The following is a 23455-nucleotide window of genomic DNA, read 5'->3' as shown; positions in this document are numbered from 1 at the left end:
ACCTTATTTTGCCCTATGTATCTCTTCCATTTGGCTGTTCTTGAGTTGTATCCGTTATAATAAACCAGTAATAGTAAGTAAAGCACTTCCTGAGTTCTGTGAGTCATCCTAGAAAATTATAGAACCTGAATTGGGGGTCATTGGAAACCCCCAACTTATAGCTGGTTGGTCAGAAGTACAGGAGGCCTGGGACCTGTGACTGACATCTGAAGTGGTGGTGGGGCAGTCTGGTAGGATCGAGCCCTTAATCTGTGACGTCTGTGCTAACTCTGGATAGTGAGTACCAAAGGTGAACTGAATTGTTAAAGCAGCAGTTGGTGGCTGAGAGCTGGAGAAGTGGTGTGGAAAACCCACAGATTTGCTGTCAGCAGTGTTGTGAGGAAAAGAAAATCCCAGAATCAGAGTCAGAAGTGAGATTTGCTAGAATGGTCCTGGCGCACGGAAACATGTGGTTTGGGAAGAGAAAGGATAACAGGGTGGAGGGTGAGGAATCTTTGATTCCTGGGTGGCCACCCATGGTGTGGAGCTGCAGCTGTACTGTGATGAGTTACTAAAGGTACAAGTTACCGATCGTAGAGATGAATCCAACTCCTGGGAAGTTGGTTCACTGGATGCATTAAGAAGTACAGACTAACAAGAAGCAAGTACAATAGTACAATCCCTTGGTTATTGTTACCTGTTATAGCTAAAATGAAATTAAAAGAGAGTTATGCAATTAAAAGGAAGAATGCAATCATAGATGGTAAGAGACAGTAGATGAGGGAGACCAGAGGCAGATGGTGTCATAACCTGCTACTGCAAAGGACAAGTGAGCTGCTCACTGAGACGTCTTTACTTGGATTAGATAGAACAGTGCCAGAACACCACACTTCCCATTGGGAAGACCAACGTTTTAATATTTTAAGAACAGAGAATTTAGCCCCATATATGAGGAATTTCTTTTCTTTGGGAATGATTCTCTGTTTCTAAAAAGAATTCTGTGGTACAAACATGAGATGATTTGTCATCTTTATAACCAACCTAGCCGTAACACTTTCATAATGATACTGGGGATGTAGGCTCTTTAATTCTATAAACTTTTCCATTTGATAAAGTGAGTTAGAAAGAGGAAAATAGTCTAATCTTGGAAACTCTTGATCATGGTAAAATTATAACATTTTAAAGAAGAAAGAATAAAATGAGAAATTTTAACTTTATATTTTAGAGAGCATAGAATGTATTATCCTTACAGGTAAATGATGACTGAACAAGAACAAGGTTATAAATTTCAGTGAAAAGCAATTTTTAAAGGTCTGTTTTAAAACAGTATATTATTATTCTGAACATATTATTCATAACATTATTCTGAACATTATTCTGAATTTAACTCTTGGGAGTTAAATTGCACTGGAGAGACAAAATATGACTCTATCTACCTAAGTGTTAAAGTAATTGATATCTGATCCAGAAAACTTTTCTATTAAACATTACTAAGCACAGATCCATTACTGAATATTTATTTTATTTAGCAAATAAATCTTGATATTTTCATCAAGTGGAGACAGGATATGCTTATTGTATTACTTTATTATTAAAATACAATCATGCAAGAATAAGAACTGTACAAGAATTGTGTTATTTCATTGGAATATATGCATTAAAATCTCAAGCAAAATCTTTATAAATGAAAACATAATAATTCTGGGGCTGGTGAATTATTATTTGTTTTATATACCCTGACTACTCTGCATGAATCAAACTGGATTTTTCCTTAAATAAGAAAAATGGATAGCTACACTGCTACAACTTCAGTAATTTTTTCTTCTGTGAAACATAATACAGTATAGCTCTATTATAATATGGCTTTAAGATTTTGGTGGGTCTTACCACATCCCCAAAATAGCAAAGAATGCACAGTGAGTTCCTGAGGATATGTAAGCCTGGTTGTCCTACAAGGCAGATTTGAATTTTAACCCTCCCTTATCAGTCTTGTAGAAGTTATAAAGGCAGTATAGTCCTAGTGCCTGCCACTGAGGGTGAAGTGGGTTTTTCTCATAATAAATCACTAATTTAGTTGGTCCATTCAGTAAAAAAATTAAAAATACTTAGATCTCTATACATTTCAAAATGAATTCATTTTTATAGTTTTTTCCCTTTGCATCTATTTTTCATGTGGAAATCCATGATAAGGATGACTCTGAATTAGGGGCTAGCTAGAAAGAATACACTGCCTGGGGGATCTCTATCATGAATATTCTTCCTGCTCATCACCACCACCTCTGCCAGCTATTACTGGGCTCATGGCACTGTCACATGACCAAGGAGTAATGAACTCAATACTGTCTAGGCTTGATGAAGGTGACCTGGAGTTGGGCAGAGTTTCTGTGTTGGAGGGTTGTCTGCCAGCCTCTGCTGGGAGAACTAAATGTATTAGTCTCCAGGTTTTAATGATAATACCTACTTATCCAGCAGAACTTTGATAGGTAGGCTTTTCATCCAAGATCTTCAAGGTACAGATTTTCTGACCTTCATCTGTTGATTGTTTATTTAGATGATTTCTGTAATTCTTATTTATGGCCTCAATTTCTCTAGCTGCAATGAAAACTACGTAATTGTGTTCTGTCTCCCATGGGGAATCTGTGTCTCTCCTCAAATGTTCCTTTTCTGTGAGTGGGTACAAACACATATGTATGAGAACATTTACCTGTAGTTGTCCAAGGAAGGATGAGTGAACGGGAGGTAGAAGGGAATGTACGCAAACTCCGAGTGTTTCTGAGGATGCATTTGGCTGCACATGGAGGAATGTTTATCCATCCTCCCCTGAGTTCACATGAATTTTATTGTGTACACTGCAGATGGAGTAGGAAGCCGCCTACTTCACTGATGTGAGGCAGTATATTAGTTAGAGTAAAGCTACCTGATTTAACAAAGAGCCTCCAAATCTTAGGGATCTAAAGCAAGAGAATTTTGGTTTTCGTTTGTGTGGGTATTCAGTGGGTTGCCTTCCACATGGTCATTCAGGGATCCAAGCTTCTTTTGCCTCGTAGCTTCTTTAGTTCCGCAGTCCTAGTTACTCACTCGGTGGCTAGGGAAAGTGAGTTCTGCATGGCAGAGGTTTATGGGCCAGGCCTGGGAGTGTCATACTCCCAGTTTATTTCTGTCCACATTACATTGGCTGTTACTGAGTCACAAGCCCACTGAACTGTAAAGGAGGCTGGAAATGTATTCTAGTTACATGCATGGGTGGTGGTGGGGAAAGAGAATAGTTTGGTAAACAACTAGCCAGTCTTTGCCACTTTCGGTGGCAAGGACTTCTATTCCCAAACTGCTCCTTCATCTGTTTTCTCCTCCATCATTCTTTTAATTAGACTCAGCCTTCCATTCCACAATTAGAGCTTAGGTTTTAAGTGAAGTATTCTCTAGAAGAGAGGAAAAATATAGTCCAATTTTCACCCTGAAGTATAAATTACTAGAGTCATATTCTTTCTTAGAAGCAGGTGTATTCTAGCACTACCTAGTATAGTGCCTGCTCAATAAATGTTTGATGACTAAATGAATAACTGAATATACCACCCATCTCCATTGTAGATCCTCTTCTTGTCCTGAGGATATTGGGATTCTGAAGCATGGAGAAAGGGAGAAGAGAAATGGCAGAATAACATAGCAAGTTGGAGAGAGGACTAAAATGACTTCCAGTCTCCAGTGGAGTAGAAGGGATTTCTAGAGTAAGATCTAGAACTCCACATTCTGGCAGGGAGAGGGAATCTTAGAATCTAGTCTGGTCCAACTTGTGAGGTAGGGGTGGTTAGTGTACATGTAAAGAAGCATTTACACCAGGAGGTAGCATGGGAAACTCATATAGTGCCCTTGGGTGACCTAATGTGTCACATAAATGAGCCCGTCAAGTCCTGCTCAAGCCAACAGAGCTGTCTCAAGTTGCACTAGCCATGTAATCAGCAGCTGTGCCAGCCTGCAGAAGACTTCCAAGAGGACTCTTTCCTCACATGCCCATGGGCTTCTTTGGACCCTTGGGTAGGCTCGAGCTCTGTGAAAGTTGAAACCAGACTAGTAGGAGAAAAAAGTCCCGTGGAAAGGGGAAAAAAGCTGGTGAATTTGATTAGATAATTACTGAAGACAGACTAAATTTTAGAAATGATTGGGTGGGATTGAGTCCTTTGGGGTGGGATGGAATATATTTTTGGCTCTGGACAGACCAAAGATGAATATGTGTAGGTTAAAAAAAAAAAGCCTCATGTTTGCACACGTTTGCTGTGTGATTGTCCAGTCACACCTGCTGCATGACTCTTTGTTGAAATAAATAACTGAATACATTTTTGGCAACACGGAAGCTTCTTAAATAGAAGGCAGATAAAAGGAGTATCCTGGTATTTGGGACGTGCCAACAAAACAAGGGCACTACCCTCCTAGGCCCTATCTCTCTTTGTGTAACTCACTTTCTAGCTGCTGCCTTTGGCTACTGATGCCTGCCCAAATCACCACTCTGCACCTCCTGTGAGAAATATCCAGAAGCTAAAGATCACACTTGACCCGCCCCCTTCCTCACCTTGGAATTACCTGTGGGGAAAAGAAGAGATGCCACTAAGACTTGCACATATAGTTCATAATAGTGGTTTCACTGTCGTTCCAGCAATGGCTTTGGAGTGACCCTTTAATCATTTGCAACAGAGGCAAATAATGTCATCAGTGTAATAGCCTGTTAGTTCAAAGTACCCATTCTGTAGAGCGAAGGACCTCACCACTCTTAATGAAATTTAAAGTTGGAGATTGCCTTCACTACCTCCCCTTCTCCTCCAGAAACTGTCTTTCTTCTCTCTGTTCTCATATAGCACTGTCACACTCCAGCAATTAGTAATTATATAATGATAGAAACAATCATCAGTAACTTATAATTATCTTCTCTTCCAAAGTATAAGATCCTTTAGCATGAATCATCTTGCTAACAGATCATAATTCGTCTTGATAACAGGTTTGATGGAGTTACATGAGATGTGAATCTGGCTCATTAATGTTATTGTTGTTTTTAAACCCTCAGTGGCAACAGTGCTTCCTAAGTCTTAATTAATCTTCATGACTTCTCTGGGAAGTAGGTTAAATATAACTAAACTTATTCTACCAGTAGAGAAATTGGCAAACTGGTAATCTCCTCAATGAATCTCTCTTTATTACCAGTGGATCTGAGAGTAGATATGGAAATAGCTGAATTGGATTAATTTTCCATGATACTAGATTGACATAACTTTTGTGTGGTATTGATTCCCCTCTCTGCCCCCCCCCCCCCCGCAAAACCCTTGAAGATATCCATAACAAAATGATTTATAACAATTAGCAAAAATTGTGAGTTCTGAAACATTTTTATCTACTTCCTTATAAAATGCTGGAACTAAGTAAATCAGCATCAGTGTTCATTATAGCATGCATGTGATTTCTTTTCTTCCCTTTCTCTGCCTTTAAATTTTCATTGTTCCTTAGGGATTCACTATTTAATCATCCCTAGTTATATTTTTAAAATATATTTCTTCTGAAGAGCTTGAAGCATTGTGGAAGAAATAAGGATTCCATAGGACCTAAATTTAATGCTTCCGTCACACCTCGGCTTCTATCAGGTGGAAATAGTGTGGTTCAATGCGAGGATATGGGTTCAGATCCAAGGCCTGCAGCCACTGATTTTCTGATTTGCTGTGTATCTTTGGAAAAACTGTTTTCTCTGGTAGCTGTTTTCTCATTTCTAAATGAGAATCATCTTACTCACTTCTTAAGTTATGGGAGTAACAAGAGATAATGAATGTAGAGTGCCTGGTACCTTAAACGTGATCACTAGTGGAGTATATTATTAATCATATAAATCAGTGACTTGGCCGCAAAAGCCTGACAAAAGGAATGCAGGGGCCTTAACAGGAGGATGTGATACTAGATGTGTGTATTTAGAGGTTTTGCTTAATATGGTAGTCATTGCTGATTGTTAATTTATTTATTTTGAAAATAACAAAATACTCTTTTTTTTTTTTTTGTGGTACGTGGGCCTCTCACTGCTGTGGCCTCTCCCGTTGCAGAGCACAGGCTCCAGACGTGCAGGTTCAGTGGCCACGGCTCACAGGCCCAGCCGCTCCACGGCATGTGGGATCCTCCCGGACCGGGGCAGAAACCCATGTCCCCTGCATCGGCAGGCGGCCTCTCAACCACTGCGCCACCAGGGAAGCCCCAAAATACTCCTTAATATTGTTTTGACTCAGTGATTTAAAGACAGTAAAACAGAAACAACAAAAGCTTTTGACAACTCTTAGTATCTTAGATAACTGGAAATCTCCATCTCCGTTAGAGATTGGCTCAATTTAGTACAAGAAAATTCTTGTCTTAATTCAGAATAACACTTGGAACATGGTAGATAGTAAAAAGTATTTGGAATGAATGAATGAAAGCAAGTGGCTTCCGAAGACAAAAAGAGGAAAAAAGGACACCAATAGTGTTGTGTTCTCTGTGTACACTTGGCTGGCTATCCAGATCTCACTTGGATACCAGTGGCCCGAGAACATAAAAAAAGAGGGACGTTTGAGGTGTGAGATAGTTGGAGGAAGGAAAGTAGAAATAGCAGGGATTGGAGAAAAAAAAAAAATCCACATTCAGGAAGATACTATAATCACCTAGTTTACTGATGAAGTATCTGGGGAAAGGTGACATGTTACTACAGGTTATTCTTTCATTTTTTATTATCTTAGAGTTTCTCGGTTTTACCTCTCGTCTTAAAAAAAGAAACATGATGGCACAAGGAATATTATGCTGGACCTATAGGGCTAGCTCTACTTAAAACCTTAAAATAACTTTCCATTTCAGCTCATCAGATTAACAAAAAATCCCTAAAACTGAAATAATCAACAAAAAAGCAGAAACATGCCTGTATTTGTTTTTTAAGGAAATAAGTTGTTAGCTGATACTTTGAAGATATTGAATCTTACCTGTGTAGATGTATTCCACATATGCAGGATGAGTTTTTATGAAAACCTCTTTTACTTCTTCTATTTTATCAGCTCTGATTTTTGTTGCAAATGGTGTGTACATAACTGAGAAAGAGTCTGCCCTGGTGATGGCTTCTTCAATCATGGCCTGAGAGGAAGCAGACAACCCATTTGGTCTCAATAACAATACATGACTTTAAGAATATAAAAAAATATTACCTTTATGGATGATTTAAAAATCTATATACTGTACTGCAAAGATAACATATTTTGGTCTTGAATATTCATTAGAATGAACTTTTAATTAGTTCTGGGAATCCTATTTCATATTAAGAAAACCAATTAAATGAAGAAAGTTTGTAAACAGACACCTCTAAACTGAGCTTGCTTTAAGATGAAAATAAAAATCCTGTTTTCTGAGCTGTCATTTTAAACTTGATCTTAAAAATCAAATTCTTAAGTCTAATGTAGTTATGAACAGACACTGATGAGCAATTTTACTTTAAAAAATTAATTAAAATATCTAGATTTAAGTATTGTCTATAAATAACATGACAAACTAGACAAACTGTATGTTTTTCTTCTTCCAATACATGGCAAAGCCTTTTGGAATTGAAAAAAAAAAAAAGAAAACTTTCTCAACTTCCTCCTAGCAAAGCTTTCCTTCCCTCCAGATCACAAGAGCCATTTGAGATGGATTCAGCTATTTAAGAATTTCTTTAAATTTTCTTTGTTCATGCAAGATACCATTCTTCATAAAGCCTGCCATCACCCTGAACTTCCTGCTTTAACTAGGTCTATTACTATTTGAAACAGACCAAAAGGAAAGTTATGTGAAGTTTTAAAAGGAATTTATTCCTTTCCTACAACTTTTCCTTCTAACAAGGCTTGAACATTGAATAAAAAGTAGAAGTGTCTATAGTGATATCATTTTTCTGAAAATAGCATAAAAGAATATTACAAAAATCCAAATTTAGTTATAGGAATGATTTTTTCCCTGACAACTAAAAGTTGTCAACAACCAATAAGGAAAAATAATAGATTTGAAGTTTCCAACAAAGAAAAATCATTTAACAAACAGCAATTTATATTATTACTGGTAGAATATATTGTAAACAAGTTTTAGACTAATATTAACAGCAATAAGGAGTTGATTTGAAACTGGGAAACTGAATTTCTATTGTTGATTGCTTGCTTCATTCCTCAGTGACTTCAAATGGCCCCTATGATCAATTTTTTAATTTACAATTAAAAAAAAATTTCTTCTAGAAACATTTTAATAAAAATTGGCCATTTCCAAGAAATGCCCACTGCATGCCCACCAATGAAAGGGAACCATAACAAAACAGAAAATTTACCATATGGCTATGATTCAAAGAAAGATAACTAGTGCACACTCAAGCACACCAGCAAAGTCCAATATTAAAGTCACATTCTTTCTTATGGGCTATGATTAGGATTCTGAATAGACAGTGAAGTAAAACAATACAAATGCTGAACAGTTCAGGTCAAAGGACTTCTAAAGAAGCATCTGTCCTCAAAGGCATTCCAGTGTTAGTTTACAATTTAAATTTGGTGTGGGACAAATTTCTGAATGGCTGAGGGAAAGAACTTACATTGTCCACAGTGCTGTCCTTTCTAGGTCTGAGGAACTAGAAGGGAAAGAATGTGATTGTGATGCCAAACCCGGAGCCAGCACTTAGATGGAAGTAGCCATGGATTATGCAGCAGTGGATTCTGAGGGTGCAGCAGGTCTGGGTGCTGAGGCCTGGATGCTACTGTGAAAGGCCAACAGCGGCAATGCAGGCAGCAGGTCTGGAATTCAGAGGTGTGGATTAAGAACTCAAGCTGTTTAGGTACCAGGTTCTGGTCCTCCAAAAGAAAGTAAAGATCCTTTATATCGAGTAGAAGAATGTTTTCTCCAGCTTGGTCCTTGCTTCATTGTTCATTGCTGGAACATGGAATATGCTAGAATACGTTTATTGCTGGAACCAATCCTGGGATGGCCTGTCCAGACCAAAAAAGTAAGTAGCTGTACCTGGATTCGTGTTGAGTGAGGTGCTGAAGAAGGGAGCTGTTCTAGACCTCAGATCTAAGGTCTTGATCTGACTTTACTGCCTTTTGTAAGCTGTTAGTTCCTGTATGAGTTTGCTAGGGCTGTCCTAACAAAGTTTCACAGACTGGGTGGCTTAAATAACAGAAATTTATTTTCTCCTAGTTCCAGAGCCTAGAAGTCTGAGATCCAGGTGTCTGCAGGGTTGATTTCTTCTTAGGCCTCTCTCCTTGGCTTGTAGATGGCCAGGTACCTTCTTCTGTGTCTTCACATGGGTTTCCCTCTGGGTGTGTCTGTATTCTAATCTCCTCTTCTTATAAGAACACCAGTCATATTGGATTAAATCCCACTTAAAGACCTAATTTAACTTAATTACCTCTTTAAAGACCCTGTGTGCAAATAGTCACAATCTACAGCCTGGGGTTAGGACTTCAGCATGTGAATTTTGCGGGGGGACGTGATTCAGCCCATAACACTTCCTAACATCCAAATAGCTTTCCTTGTGGTGTCTCTGAATATCTTGTTGAAGATATTTTGCTTTAAATTCTGGATCAAAAAATTTAGTGAAGGTATTTAATCCTCTAGTTTGCTTCCAGAAAGGTATTAACAGTATCCCAGTAAGGCCAGGACAGAAGAAAACACTCTCTCCATCCCATTTCTTTTTCAACTGCTGGCAGCTTAAGTAACTGCTGGCAGGGTAGCTTTGCTGAGCCATCACACAGCAGGACAGGAAGACTCGTGCCCAAGAGCCTACACTAGTCTTTTTTTGTTTTGCAAGTGGCTGAAGTGTGTGGCAGCTTGATCTGCTTGTTTAAGGCATTGTGCTCTTGGCTTGATGTTCAGGGCATGGCATTCAGGCTTTCACAGGGCTCTCTACTCAGGAGGGTGTGTGCTAGAGCATGGCCTCCCTCTAGAGCTCCCCACTCAGAGCCAGTAGAAATGGGGTTCTTTTGTGGCTTCTGCCCTCCATCTTGAAGATGAGTAAGGAAGTGGGTGAGTGAGCAGAGTGTGTATGCAAGGATAAGAATTGAACTTTCAATGAAGATACTTTCTCAGAGGAAATTATTAGAGCCCCAAGAAGAAATATTGTGATATAATTTTAAATATACATATTTAAACTTCTAAATTATATTTTAAATATAAATATACAGATATATAACATTTCTGGTACATTATTGAATGACTCATTTGTGAAGCAATCTAGAAAGAATTTAGCTTTAAAATATTATTACTATAATTATAAATATTATAATTATTATTATTTAAAATAGTGGGAATTTTTGACTGTTTTTGGTTGGACACCAAAATATCAGGTTTTCATTTTGTGATGGTAATAATTTGATAATTTAGAATTGGACTTGTCTTTCATGAGCAGTCTATGTCCATTTTTTTAAAAATGTATTTTATTGAAGTATAGTTGATTTACAATGTTGTGTTAATTTCTGCTGTACAGCAAAGTGATTCAGTTATACATACATATATATATATATATATATATATACACACACACATTTTTTTCATACTCTTTTCCGCTGTGGTTTATCACAGGATATTGAATATAGTTCCCTGTGCTGTACAGTAGGACCTTGCTGTTTATCCATTCTCTATATAATAGTTTGTGCCTATCGCTTCTCGGCCTTTTGGCTAAGATCAAGTGTAATAGTTTGTGCCTAATCCCAAACTCCCAGTCCATCTCTCCCCACAACCCCCTCGTCCTGGCAACCACTAGTGTGTTCTCTATGTCTGTGAGTCTGTTTCTGTTTTGTAGATAAGTTCATTTGTGTCATATTTTAGATTTCACATATAAGTGATATCATATGGTATTTGTCTTTCTCTTTCTGACTTACTTCACTTAGTATGATAATCTCTAGGTCCCTCCATGTTGCTGCAAATTATTTCATTCTTTTTTATGGCTGAGTAGTATTCCATTGTATGTATGTACCACATCTTCTTTATCCATTCATCTGTTGGTGGACATTTATGTTGTTTCCATGTCTTGGCTATTGTGAATAGTGCTGCTATGAACATAGGGGTGCATGTATCTTTTTGAATTATAGTTTTGTCTGGATATATGCCCAGGAGTGGGATTGCTGGATCATATGGCAACTTTATTTTTCGTTTTTTGAGGAACCTCCATACTGTTTTCCACCAATTTATGTTTCCACCAACAGTGTAGGAGGGTTCCCTTTCCTCCACACCCCCTCCAGTATTCGTTGTTTGTAGATTTTTAATGATGTATGAACAGTCTAATATGTGCAAATTGAAGATTTTAAATTTAAAGATTTTTAAAAACTGAGATATTTTGTAAGAATGATAGATATTAAAATATAAATTTAATTTACTTTTTACTATCAGTCAAAGATTTTCTTTTGAAAATCTTTGAAAATAAAGAGAACAGATGAGAAATTGCAGCTTGTAAAAAAGTAAGCTTCACTGAAAATGAAGGCAGATTTCAAATGATAGTTTTTAACTTGACAAAAATTTTCTGCAACTGAGTCATTCTTTCCCAATGTGTGAGTTTCTCCGGTGTCAATAAATGTTGCACATGTGCAGAGAATGGGGAAAACAATCAGTCCAGGTGTCCTGTTGTTAAGTGTACATTGCTATTAATTATGCTTTCTTTGCTGCTACACAAAAAAGAGCTTTGAAATTAGGTGTTTACATTTGCAAGTCCTACTAACTCTCTGTTATCCTCCTGTTAGCAAGTTTTAAAGCTTATAGTTACATAAACCAAGAGTGTCTGTGGGCAGCTCACTTCCTCTACAAACAGTAACATAATAATTTCTCCTTATACTTCAGCTAAGCAAAAAAGAGCCCTTTGCTACCTCAGAAATCAACTTGCCTAGGATAATTGTAAACCAGGAAAGACTGGGAGAGACAGGCCATTAAGAGTAAAGAAAAAGCAAAGTAGAGGGAAAAGATGACTAGCAAAAAAGAAAAGAAACAAAATTTGTCTCCTTCTAAACCAAGGGGCTTGATTCTTCCTGGTGAATTTTTAAGAGCACCCAAAGTTCTCAGGATAAATCTTGCAGTAACCATAAACCTCAAACATTTCCAGGATGACAGGATCATGATATTTTTTCCCCTATCTTTTTGCTGGAGGATTTGGATAAATTGTAACTTTTAACAATGTGTCCAATGATGATGAATCAGTAAGTAGAATTCCTGTTATCACTGATTAGAAAATGTGATAAAATTATTATATATTATTGTCAAATTATTCCTTTAATGCTCCCAGTATCTGGGTTGACCATAATTGCAGTAAATTGCTTTACTTACAAGATTAGATCTGGAAGCAACCTTGGGAATTTTCCAGCTCAATTCATTGAATTGCAGATGACTTAAGTGACTTGGAGAGGCATAAGTGACTTTTCTAAGGATTAACAGCTTTTAATTTTATGGAATTTAGAATTAGGGTCTCGAATATTATATTTCACTTTCTCTTTGGAAAATTATCTTTTTACCTCCTGGGCTTTACCCTCCTATTTAAAAACAGTCATAATAAATATAATTTTAAATTCTGAAGTATTTAATTTAGTTTTGCAGTATATGCGAGTACTACAGAATTTTAGAACAATTTTATAATATATATATGTGTGTGTGCGTATATGTATATATACACACACACACACACACACTCTCACACATATATATCCTGTACACGTGGTTAGGCAGTTTCCCTTGCAGTTAGGTGTGGCCATGTGGCTGAGTGAAGGCCAATTTGTAGGCAGGAATGTTACTCTTTCCAGGCTTAGTCCATAAAACCCTGCTTAGAATAGAAACCTCTTCTATTTTCTTTCCTTATCAACTGCCTAGAGAGGAAGACTCCCAGGATGTGGAAGAAGATTGAGCTGCAGGATGGAAGGAGTATGGGTTCTTCTGTTGCTGACTGGAGGAGAACCAACCAGGAACACCCACATTGGACTATACTGTGAGTGAGAAATCAACGTTTATTGTTTTAAATTACTGAAATTTTGGAGTTGTTTGTTGTAGTAATTAGTCTACCCTAATATACAATAATAAAGGAAAATTGGAATCTCTCATAATCCATTGCTTTTTCTACTAAGCCTTATGTGTTATAAAAAAAAGTAAAGAAAGAAAAGCTACTTTGAGATAAAATAACTTTTCATTTAGCAGTGTGATAAATTTTTTTATATATCCTACCCTTTAATCCTCCTGAAGTTCATCTAAGTAAGTATTCCTAGTGGACGAATATGACTGTGTTGTTTTATCTTCAGAATTGACATTATTAGATTCAAAGGAAGCAGTGCTATACTTGAAAGCTATAAATGATTGAATGGGAACCTTTAGCCCTTAGTGGTTAACATGGCTCTTTGTTATTATATTAATAATGATGAAAATTTGAATGATACCTAGAATTTTCTAGAAAATGGAAAAATAAAATTTTTGAGCAATATTTTTCAAACTTAATCCCTTTGAATATATATGGATTTAATTAGAAAGATTTCAATTTTCTTGAAATTTAGATTTAACCTAAAGAGCAGATTTTCCTAAGGAGCAGAGTATCTTACTTTGAGACTTACCTGTAAACCTCTTCATAGTAGCACTTATGAAATAGCCTGGATTGACACTGTTATGATAATTTTATTAATATAGTGATATGTTGGAATAAAATATGTAATAATTGATTGTTTGTCCCTGCCGTGATAATCAACATTTTAATGCTGAAATATTTCCTTGGGTTTATGAGCGCTCTTTTATTAAACAACCTTGATTGTAAGTTCCATATTTTTCTAATATAAAGGAATATTTGGCAGCTTTTCCATTGCATTTATTAGCCCAGTGATATGAAAGTTATAAATACTGTCATGCAGTGTAAATCAAGGTATTTAAAATTTTATTTGCATTTTATGAAAATTACCACATATTCTATGGACAGGTTACTTGTACGAAGGTAAGCAAATTTTTATATAGCTGTTTTGAATTCTCTACTTTGCAACCTGTCCTGTTTAAAAGTCACAATATATACCATTTTAATTTCTAAAGTATTTAATTTACCTTAGTTTTGCAGTGTATAGAGTATTATAGAATTTTAGAACATATATATATACCACATATTGTGTGTGTGTGTGTGTGTGTGTGTGTGTGTGTGTGTGTGTGTGTTGTGTGTATGTACTCCACTGTTCACTCGCCAGTCGGGTTAGGGCTAAGGTTTTGATTATATATGATGCTTCCATTAGCTGAATAACTTCAGCATTTAATGCCCAAAATTTACCCTGTATTAATTTTTAATAATTTAGATTTTGTAGCAGGATTTTATTTCCATGCCCCTTCAGCATGGAACTAAAGAGATAGAAGGGACCTAAGGTATTATTTTAAAATCACTCAACTTTATAATCAAGGAAACTGAGGCTTGTTAGTTCTGGTGACTCACTTGAGGTCACAAAATTAGAGATGGAAGCAAGACAAGAACACAAGTCTCTTGAACCAATGCTTTCTCTTACACTGAGAGAATTTTCATGTCTTTGTAATTAGATTGTTTCCTAGAAGTATAAGATCAAGTATTAGTTTCCATTTTCTTTTTTCATGACTGTCTAATTCCTGTCTTCAGAGACAAGGAGAATTTGAGTCTAATGCTAACAAAGAAACAAATGGAGCACATCAAAACTAAACCAGGTCAAGATCCTCTTCACAACAACAATCCTAACACAAAAGAGAATATTGATCCTTCACTCCTACTGGCCATAATGAGACTGTTTTGTTCCACCAGCCACTCATAAGATTTAGGATATGCTATCAATTAGCATGCCTCTCTCAAAGAGAAACATTTACAAAAATTAAATGAACGGCTTCTTGATGTGGGAAGTTAATAATGTGCTTGGGTTGGTCTAACTTATTTAATGGCAAAGCACATATAATTTGGAAATAGAATATAAAATATGTTCTTGTTCTAAAGACCCTGAATAATTTTCTGCTTGCACATTGGAGAAACACTAGCTGATAGAAACTCAGAGCTACAAGTATGGGTTTCAGCAGCCTCCAGACTCTTTAGGGTGCCACAGAGCTTTTATTCTTGATGACTTAAAGTGAATCACCAAAAGGTATCAGGAATACATAGCTGTATAACCATTAATTATTTCATAAGCACAACTGGGTATTACTAACAAGCTTTAGCCCGTGTTCAGTGGTAAATGCCAACACAGTTTAGGACCCTTTTTGTTGTGGTTGTTGAGCGTTTCATCTCTATACTTTGTTTAGTTATCTGAAAGTAGGTATTCCTTTTGCTAACTGTATGTATGTTGTTTTCTGATTGTATTTCTTTTTCCTTTATATTTTACTTATTTATTTTTTATTTTTATTTTTTGGCTGCATCGGGTCTTAACTGCTGCATGCAGGATCTTCGTTGAGGCATGCGGGATCTTTCCTTGCGGCACACCGGGTTCTCTGTAGTTGTGGCGTGCGGGTTGTCTCTTCTCTAGTTGTGGCGTGCAGGCTCCAGGGTGCATGGGCTCTGTAGTTTTCAGCATGCGGGCTGTCTCATTGAGGCGCGCGAGGTCAGTAGTTGTGCTGCACGGGCTTAGCTGCCCTGTGGCATGTGGGAACCTAGTTCCCTGACCAGGGACCTGCATTGGAAGGTGGATTCTTTACCACTGGACCATCAGGGAAGTCCTTGATTGTATTTCTTGACTGGTGGTCTTAGGGTATGGCTGGCTGGCACCCACAGCATGGTAAGATTGGGACAAGAACTGGGTTCCCAGGCTTGTACTGCTTTTTCTACCAAGAATTTGTTTTATCTCTCGGGCTGCTATGCAAGACAACTTTGAGTGGAGAAGTCAAGGTTGCCCTTGAAAAAAATGTATATTGTAGAAGAAGTTGAAAGAATCCTAGGATGTTTAATATGAAGACAAGACATAGGTTGTATGAACTGACTCTCACCAGAGAGCAACCTGCTCTTGCACTCTACCTATGTAGATTTTGTTTAATTCATTGATAAATCTGGAAAACTCATTTATTAATAGTGTGTTCACTGGACATTGGCTAAGTGCTGTAAATAAATTCTGTTTATTTGTTAAGGCAACACTGGAAAACAAGCATTATTATCTCACGTTACAGATGAGAAAACCTCAGTGAGAATTACCTCACACTGGTCAGAATGGCCATTATCAAAAAATCTAGAAACAATAAATGTTGGAAAGGGTGTGGTGAAAAAGGAACCCTCCTGCACTGTTGGTGGGAATGTAAATTGATACAATTACTATGGAGAACAGTATGGAGGTTCCTTAAAAAACTAAAAATAGAATTACCATATGACCCAGCAATCCCACTACTGGGCATATACCCTGAGAAAACCATAATTCAAAAAGAGACATGTACCCCAATGTTCATTGCAGCTCTATTTACAATAGCCAGGATGTGGACACAACCTAAATGTCCATCAACAGATGAATGGATAAAGAAGATGTGGCATATATATACAATGGAATATTACTCAGCCATAAAAAGAAACGAAATTGAGTTATTTGTAGTGAGGTGGATGGACCTAGAGTCTGTCATACAGAGTGAAGTAAGTCAGAAAGAGAAAAAAAATACCATATGCTCACACATATATATGGAATCTAAAAAAAAAAAAAAAAAAAAGGTACTGATGAACCTAGTGGCAGGGCAGGAATAAAGACATAGACATAGAGAATGGACTTGAGGACACGATGGGGAAGGGGGAAGCTGGGGTGAAGTGAGAGTAGCATTGACATATATACACTACCAAATGTAAAATAGATAGCTAGTGGGAAGCAGCTGCGTAGCACAGGGAGACCAGCTCAGTGCTCTGTGACCACCTAGAGGGGTGGGATAGGGAGGGTGGGAGGGAGGCTCAAGAGGGATGGGATATGGGGATATATGTATACATATAGCTGATTCACTTTGTTGTACCACAGAAACTAACACAGTATTGTGAAGCAATTATACTCCAATAAAGATCTATTAGAAAAAAAATCTGTGAGGAAAATACAATCATATGACTTCAAGAAAAGAGGAGAATTTACTTTTAATTGGTGTGCAATACCATCAAAAAGATGGCTGAATATAAATAAAAACGTTAAAAGCTTTGAGCTTCACAGATTATCTTATACCTGGGTGAACACAGCTTAAAAAGTTTAATAATTTCATGGAATAGTTATTCCACATCTCCAACTGCTAAAAACATGTGACCTCAATTTATCAGCAAGCTTGTAAATCAATAAGCCATAAGTATCTGTGGGAAATATGAAAGATAACCACAAACCCCTCTAAATTTGGTTTTGCTCATAACAATTTTTGATTTTCGGATGCAAACAAAAACAAATTTGAACTGGAAGGCACAGCCTCTATGTCTCAATAAATAAAATAACCTCATGGCAACTGAGCAGAATAGCCACAGGACTTCTGGGAATCAAATAGTTATACCTAGATTTGTTCAGGTAAAAGAAGGCCCAAATTGCCTTAGATTTCTGAAACCCACATCATTCTCAAATGAAGGAAAATGAAAAGAAATTTAGAGGTTACTTTTTTTTCCTCCCGTAAGAACTGTCGGAAACCCAAAAAACTTTTTAGGAGGGAAAAAAAGAAAAGGAAAAGCTGACTCTGTTTAATCACCTATGGATATTACTGTAAAAGCAAACCAGCACCATGAAAAAGACACACACACACACACACACACACACACACACACACACACACACACACACACATATTTCTGAAGAAGAGTACTAAGTAAATATTTCTTCGGGAGTGGCTGAGGATTAATTTTCTTGCTTGGTATGATGTCACCCTTTTCGAAGGAGCTTGAATTACCAACTTGCAGATAGATAGGGCTGATGTACAGGTGAAGTGTGCTGCCCCCTGCAGGGCACATTCTGAGGCTCTGCCTCTACTCCACATTCGCGGGCCTCTCACTGTTGTGACTTCTCCCGTTGTGGAGCACAGGCTCCGGACGCGCAGGCTCAGCGTCCATGTCCCACGGGCCCAGCCGCTCCGCGGCATGTGGGATCTTCCCAGACCGGGGCACGAACCCGTGTCCCCTGCATCGGCAGGCGGACTCTCAACCACTGCGCCACCAGGGAAGCCCCTGTCTCCACATTCTTGTATGATCAGGATGCCTGACTTGTTTTAGCAGGACACAAAGCCGTTTATTTCTCAGTGAGAATTAGGGTTTTAAAGGCAGACCACCTCCGAAAAGGTGGCACTTTGACTAGAATTCACACTGAGGTAAAGTAATTGAGTGTTTGACTCATTTTTCAAAGAAGGCTTTGCCTCTTCACATGTACATGTGGGACTGAGGAGGAGGGACAGTGTGGGGAGAAGGGGGGGATGGGGCAGGTATAAAGCAACCTTACCTACTTGACAGTCTGGTCAAATCAATGCCATCAAATATATAGTACTGATATGTAGGCATGAGTTTAATATGTGTATGGTTGAGGCTCCTTCCTCCATTCCTCCCTCCCTGTCTTCCTCCTTCCTTTCTTTCCTTACTTCCTTTCTTCCTTCCTAGTCCCTGGGACACTCACAGAGCATCAACAGAAAAACTATGCAAAACTATACAAACAGAAAATAATGTCACGGTCACTATCTCCTTCGCGGGAACACTCAACCTTGGATCAAATACATGCCTCAATTACATCTTTCATTTAAAAGTGAACCTCTTTTACTGGCATACTACCTCAAATAGCATCAAAGCAAAATGAAACACAGGCAGCATTTAACAACGCTGGTAACCATAGAAACATATCATTAAAGAATATATAAACAGGAATGAATAATTAGATGAGAAATTCATTTCTACATTTATCTAAGACCTAGGAAAAGAAGCTCTCTTTTACCTCTCATCTCAATTTGGACACTTCCTCTTTAGCCTGTCTTCTAACTAAAAAGTAGGAGAATTCATAAAATGAGAATTTTAATATTGCCTAGCTTAATGGACAAATCTCTTTGTAGGCAAGTGACTAAAAAACATTGCAGTACCCATTGTTGTCCAGATGTAACACTGAATGTGGGAAAGGATCCTGATGCAGCCAAGGAGTCTGCTTTCAGGATGGGACGTGGGCAAGAAAACCTGACTGACATCGTGGTGAGAGGGGGAGAGCAGGTGTTGATCTTTAAAAATGGGAAGCACAGTTTGCCTCATTTACTGGAGGCATCTATATATAGTGGAAAGACTGAGGGAGGGAAGAATCGGGGGCTTATGGATTATATCAGTTACATTGTCAGGTAGGCAGCATCACCTGTGCAGGTCATCTACCATTCTACCTTTGCACCTAGGGAAGCCCTACATAAACTCTATGGTAGGCTAAGTTGGTTATTAACTTTAAAATAATTATAAATGGTCTTAGAGACCATCTAGCACATGATTATGCAGTGGAATCACCTAGTAGGGGGTCAGTAGGCAAATATGATTTTCAGGACCATACCCAACTCTAAGGATCTAATACTTCAAATGTTTTCCCAAGTGCCTCTGATGCAGCTGGACCAGTGTTTGAGAACCATTTACCTAAGCCAGCTTCCTCATCATATAGCAGCAGACACTAAAGTCTAGAGCAGTTGTGGTAGATTGCATTGCTGGTCTCAATGTCCCCCCTCCCTATAGCAATATCATATCAATAGCTTTGTCATGGATTTGCAGTAAGCGGAAGAATTTATGTCCTTGGGCTTGACCACATGCTTTTCTTTGGCTAATGGAATGTTTCAGGCATGGTATGAGCAGAGGCTTGAAATGTGCTTCTATGGTTTTTCTTTCTCTCTTAGAATCCTGCATTTTGCCATAAGAAGAACAGACATCAGGTAGCCATTGGTCTAAGGAGGATGAGAGACATGTGGATCACACTTGGGCCTCTTTGCAGCTTAGAGCTAAGCCTAACCACGCCCAGCCAAGACCAGCCTAGATCAGTCAAACCCAAGTTAACCTGATGATTATTATAAGTCACTGAGTTTTAGAGTGATTTGTTATACAGCATTATTGTATCAGTAGCTGACTAATACAGAAATGAAGTGATTTACCCACAATTGTATCCTAGCATTGGAACTAGAAGTTATATCTTGTGGATCTGAGGTTTGACTTCATTCTACTGCTCTATATTGCCTGTTTCCTTTTGCTTCCTTTCCTTCATAGAGTGAAGCACAGATATCTATTGCTTCCATAAGATCCCTCTGCTCAGTCTACATTCCCTATATTCCAGAACGTTGTCACCTTTCCTCATCAGAGCTTACCTTTCCTTCCGCATCTTTTTCCTTCAGGATTCTGTTTTCATGTTTCCAAAGAAATGAGGAAAGTCTCAAACTAATTCCCACAACTGTGTCTAGGGGTCACCCATTAATGAGTGAAGCACTTCTAGATAAAATTTCTTTTTCATATTACTTGGGGATGACTAGACACTTAATGCCAAATGGTGGGAATTTAAGCATAATATATGGCAATTGATAGGGAAAATATTTTTAGGTTAGTAGCTTTGGTGTTTCTCAAATTATATCTACTCCAAATACTGTAAGCCCTAGGGACTTCCCTGGTGGTCCAATGGTTAAGACTTTGCCTTCCAGTGCTGGGGGTGCTGGTTTGATCCCTGGTCGGGGAGCTAAGATCCCACATGCCTTGCAGCCAAAAATACCAAAACATAAAACAGAAGCAATATTGTAACAAATTCAATAAAGGCTTTATTGAATATATTTATCTATCTATCTATATATAAATATATATCTATATAACAGCAAAAATCAAATACTATAAGCCCTAGATTGTACTCAGGCACGCCTTGTCCAAATATTTTATAAACTCTGTGTCTGACAGGCTAAATAAATAAATAAACTGTAAGTACAGACCATTTAAGAGAAATGCTCATATGGTATTTCTATTTTGTTCCTTCTGTGGAAAAAATTTTCACAAGAAGAAAATCTTTAGAGAGAACACATTTTTTCTTCTGCAGAATATGTAGGTGTTTTGTTAAAGGTAATAAAAATTTTGTGGTTCCTTGACCTTACTTTGCCTGTAATTTCATATTAAAGATTTTATTTTTATTCTAAGGTTGAGATATCATAACTTTTTACCAGGTAAATGACTAATATTGGGATGATTTTGCAATATCAAGAAGAAAAACGAAGAACTGGATAGTAAAGTTAAGTCTAAGGTCAACTTCTGTTCAGTGTTAAGGTAGCCTACATCATTCTCTGGTTAGTGCAGAGAAAGCCTTTAGCTTCCTGCTACCTTGATCACCACTTCTGAAGGAAGAAGCTAATAGCTAAGACCTTAGAATTTGCATGAAGACACCTGTGAGCACAGAGACCAGTGAGACAAAAGACTCTTGGAAAACTGTAACCTTCTCCAAATATTCCTATGAATCCCCAACTCAACTAAAGCACAAAGGTTGTCTGCAATTCTGAACTTAAAACACACACACACACACACACACAAATACTTGTTGAATTAACATAAGCACTGAATTTTTAAATTGCAAACAAAACAACTATACCAAAATATTCTCAATTTTATTGGTTTGAGTTTCATGTCAAACCATGATGGTTTTTGGTACTTTGACGGTATTGTGGAAGAAAAACAGATTAAGGAGTGATGTCTACTTTAAGTCCCAGTTGTTTTTCTTGGTAAGTATTTTGCACTAGAATATGTGCTTTTGAAGACAGGGTGATGTCTCTTTCTTTCACTGCTGTATATCCAACACATAGCACCGTGCTTAACACATGGTCACTAATAAGTACTTGATAAATATGTGCTGAATGAGTATGAATGACAAATACAATTTGAACGTAAAGAAGAAGGCTATCCACTAACTTAAGAGGAGTCTGGAGACACTGGATTGGAAAGGTTTCAAGCTTGAATGTCTACAGTGCAGTCTGAGGAGGCACTGTATGACACTAACATTCTGGGTGCTATTTTTTGCTTTGAGTGCTGGAAGCAGTAAATGTCTCCTGTTAGGCCCAATACCAAAGTGAAAAAGGGCTGTTGGAAAGAGAAGGAGTAGTGCAAGTGTCTTATCCTATGGTCTGTGAACCCCCGAAAGCCATGGAAATGCTTTAGGGGACCACAAACTGTGCACCATCTTCCTCAAGCATGTGCCTGGGGAAAATCTTTTGTCTCTCAGGGCAGCCAGCTCCTGATTTTGTCCCTTGAAAGTAGACTGATTACACCAAAAAATATTTCTTTTTGGTGAGCCCACCTTGGAAACCATTTAGGCCATTGATGTCTTTAAGATGGTGCACAATTTCAATGCCAAGTACAACTTGAATTGGATGGGAAGTCTTGGTATTCTCTGCACAGATGGAGGACCCGAGAAGTTGGCACTTCCTCAGCCTCTGCTGCTTCACTAAGGAAAGATGCTCCACATGTCAGGCTTTTTACATGGGCCCGTGTTAGAGTCAACAGCCCTTCCAACAATCCCCGAAGAGGTCCTTCTACTGCTGTGAAAGTCTTCAACTTCCTCAGAGCCAAGAACTCCAATCATTGCCTTTTCAGTAAATCTTTGTCAAGATATAAGAGCACACCATGAGGTTCTTTCCTGCTAGAGAAGTGTGTTGGCAATCCAGAGAAGAGATTTAGGAGATATTTGGTTTGGTTACTCCTTTTAACTTTTTTTTTTTTAAGAGAAAAGAAACCCCTTCTTAGAACAAATTGGATGTGAGAAGTTCATTCCAGGACTAGCTTTATAACGGCTCATATCTTAGTTACATAAATGAGGCAAATCTTTTGATCAAAATGCTGAATTTACTATTAGAGATACTGCTGAAGAATGAGTTTTTTTGGTCGAGCTGCTATTCTGAATGAGGTCGCTGGAGTCAGACAGAAATCTGGATTTTCTAATATTGGAGGTGAGACTGATAAAGTCTGGAGAGTTTCTAGAGACAAAAATCTACAGACACTCTGCAAATGGCTTATGTCGTACGAAGGTCATTTTTTGTCCAGATGACTTTAGAATGGAAACAAATTGCTGACATAGATAGCCTTGATAATATGAAGTTAACAAAGATAAGCTCATTGACTTGAGGACAAAGGAAATGATGTCATATGAATTTTGGTATTTCTTGACACATGCCCCATGTGAGATATTGTGAGCTACAGGAGCTCTGACTCCATTTGCTATCAGACTTTGTGAATCAGAATTTTACCTCTTACTGCTATTAAATGAAACATTGACATTGATGCAATGTCAAATATGTTATTTCAGTTTCTTATTCCTGAAAAAGTGTACAACCTTCTCACAAGTGTGAGAAAGCCATAATTCCTTGTCAATGCTGTTTTGTTAACTATGTTTAGATCAATTTCCAATGCAATGAGATAAATAATAGCACATTTTTTTCTGTGTATGTGTTTATGAGTATTGTTTTTAAGTGGATGCTTATCAGTTGAATCAGATTCTCAGAGGGGTTTATGACTTGAAAGAAAGAAAGAGAGAGAGAGGAAGGAAGGAAGGAAAGGAAGGAAGGAAGGAAGAAAGAAAGAAAGAAAGAAAGAAAGAAA

At 37.7% G+C, this 23455-nt stretch overlaps 1 protein-coding gene across 1 annotated transcript in view; it reads right to left on the bottom strand.

Moving 5' to 3' along the window:
• Positions 1-23455, bottom strand: part of SPATA16 (spermatogenesis associated 16) — a gene marked incomplete at its 3' end in the record, with an annotated part of 224424 nt that overhangs the window by 60091 nt on the left and 140878 nt on the right. Inside the window, exon 5 of the mRNA XM_082839271.1 lies at positions 6951-7098. Coding sequence (XP_082695397.1) covers positions 6951-7098 — 148 coding nt within the window. The remainder of the gene's footprint in view (positions 1-6950; positions 7099-23455) is intronic.

Source organism: Leucopleurus acutus (genome assembly GCF_964270905.1).
Source record: "Leucopleurus acutus genome assembly, chromosome: 5".
Lineage (NCBI taxonomy): Eukaryota > Metazoa > Chordata > Mammalia > Artiodactyla > Delphinidae > Leucopleurus > Leucopleurus acutus.
Note: the sequence above shows the minus strand (reverse complement) of the source record. Positions and strands in the feature narration are given on the sequence as shown.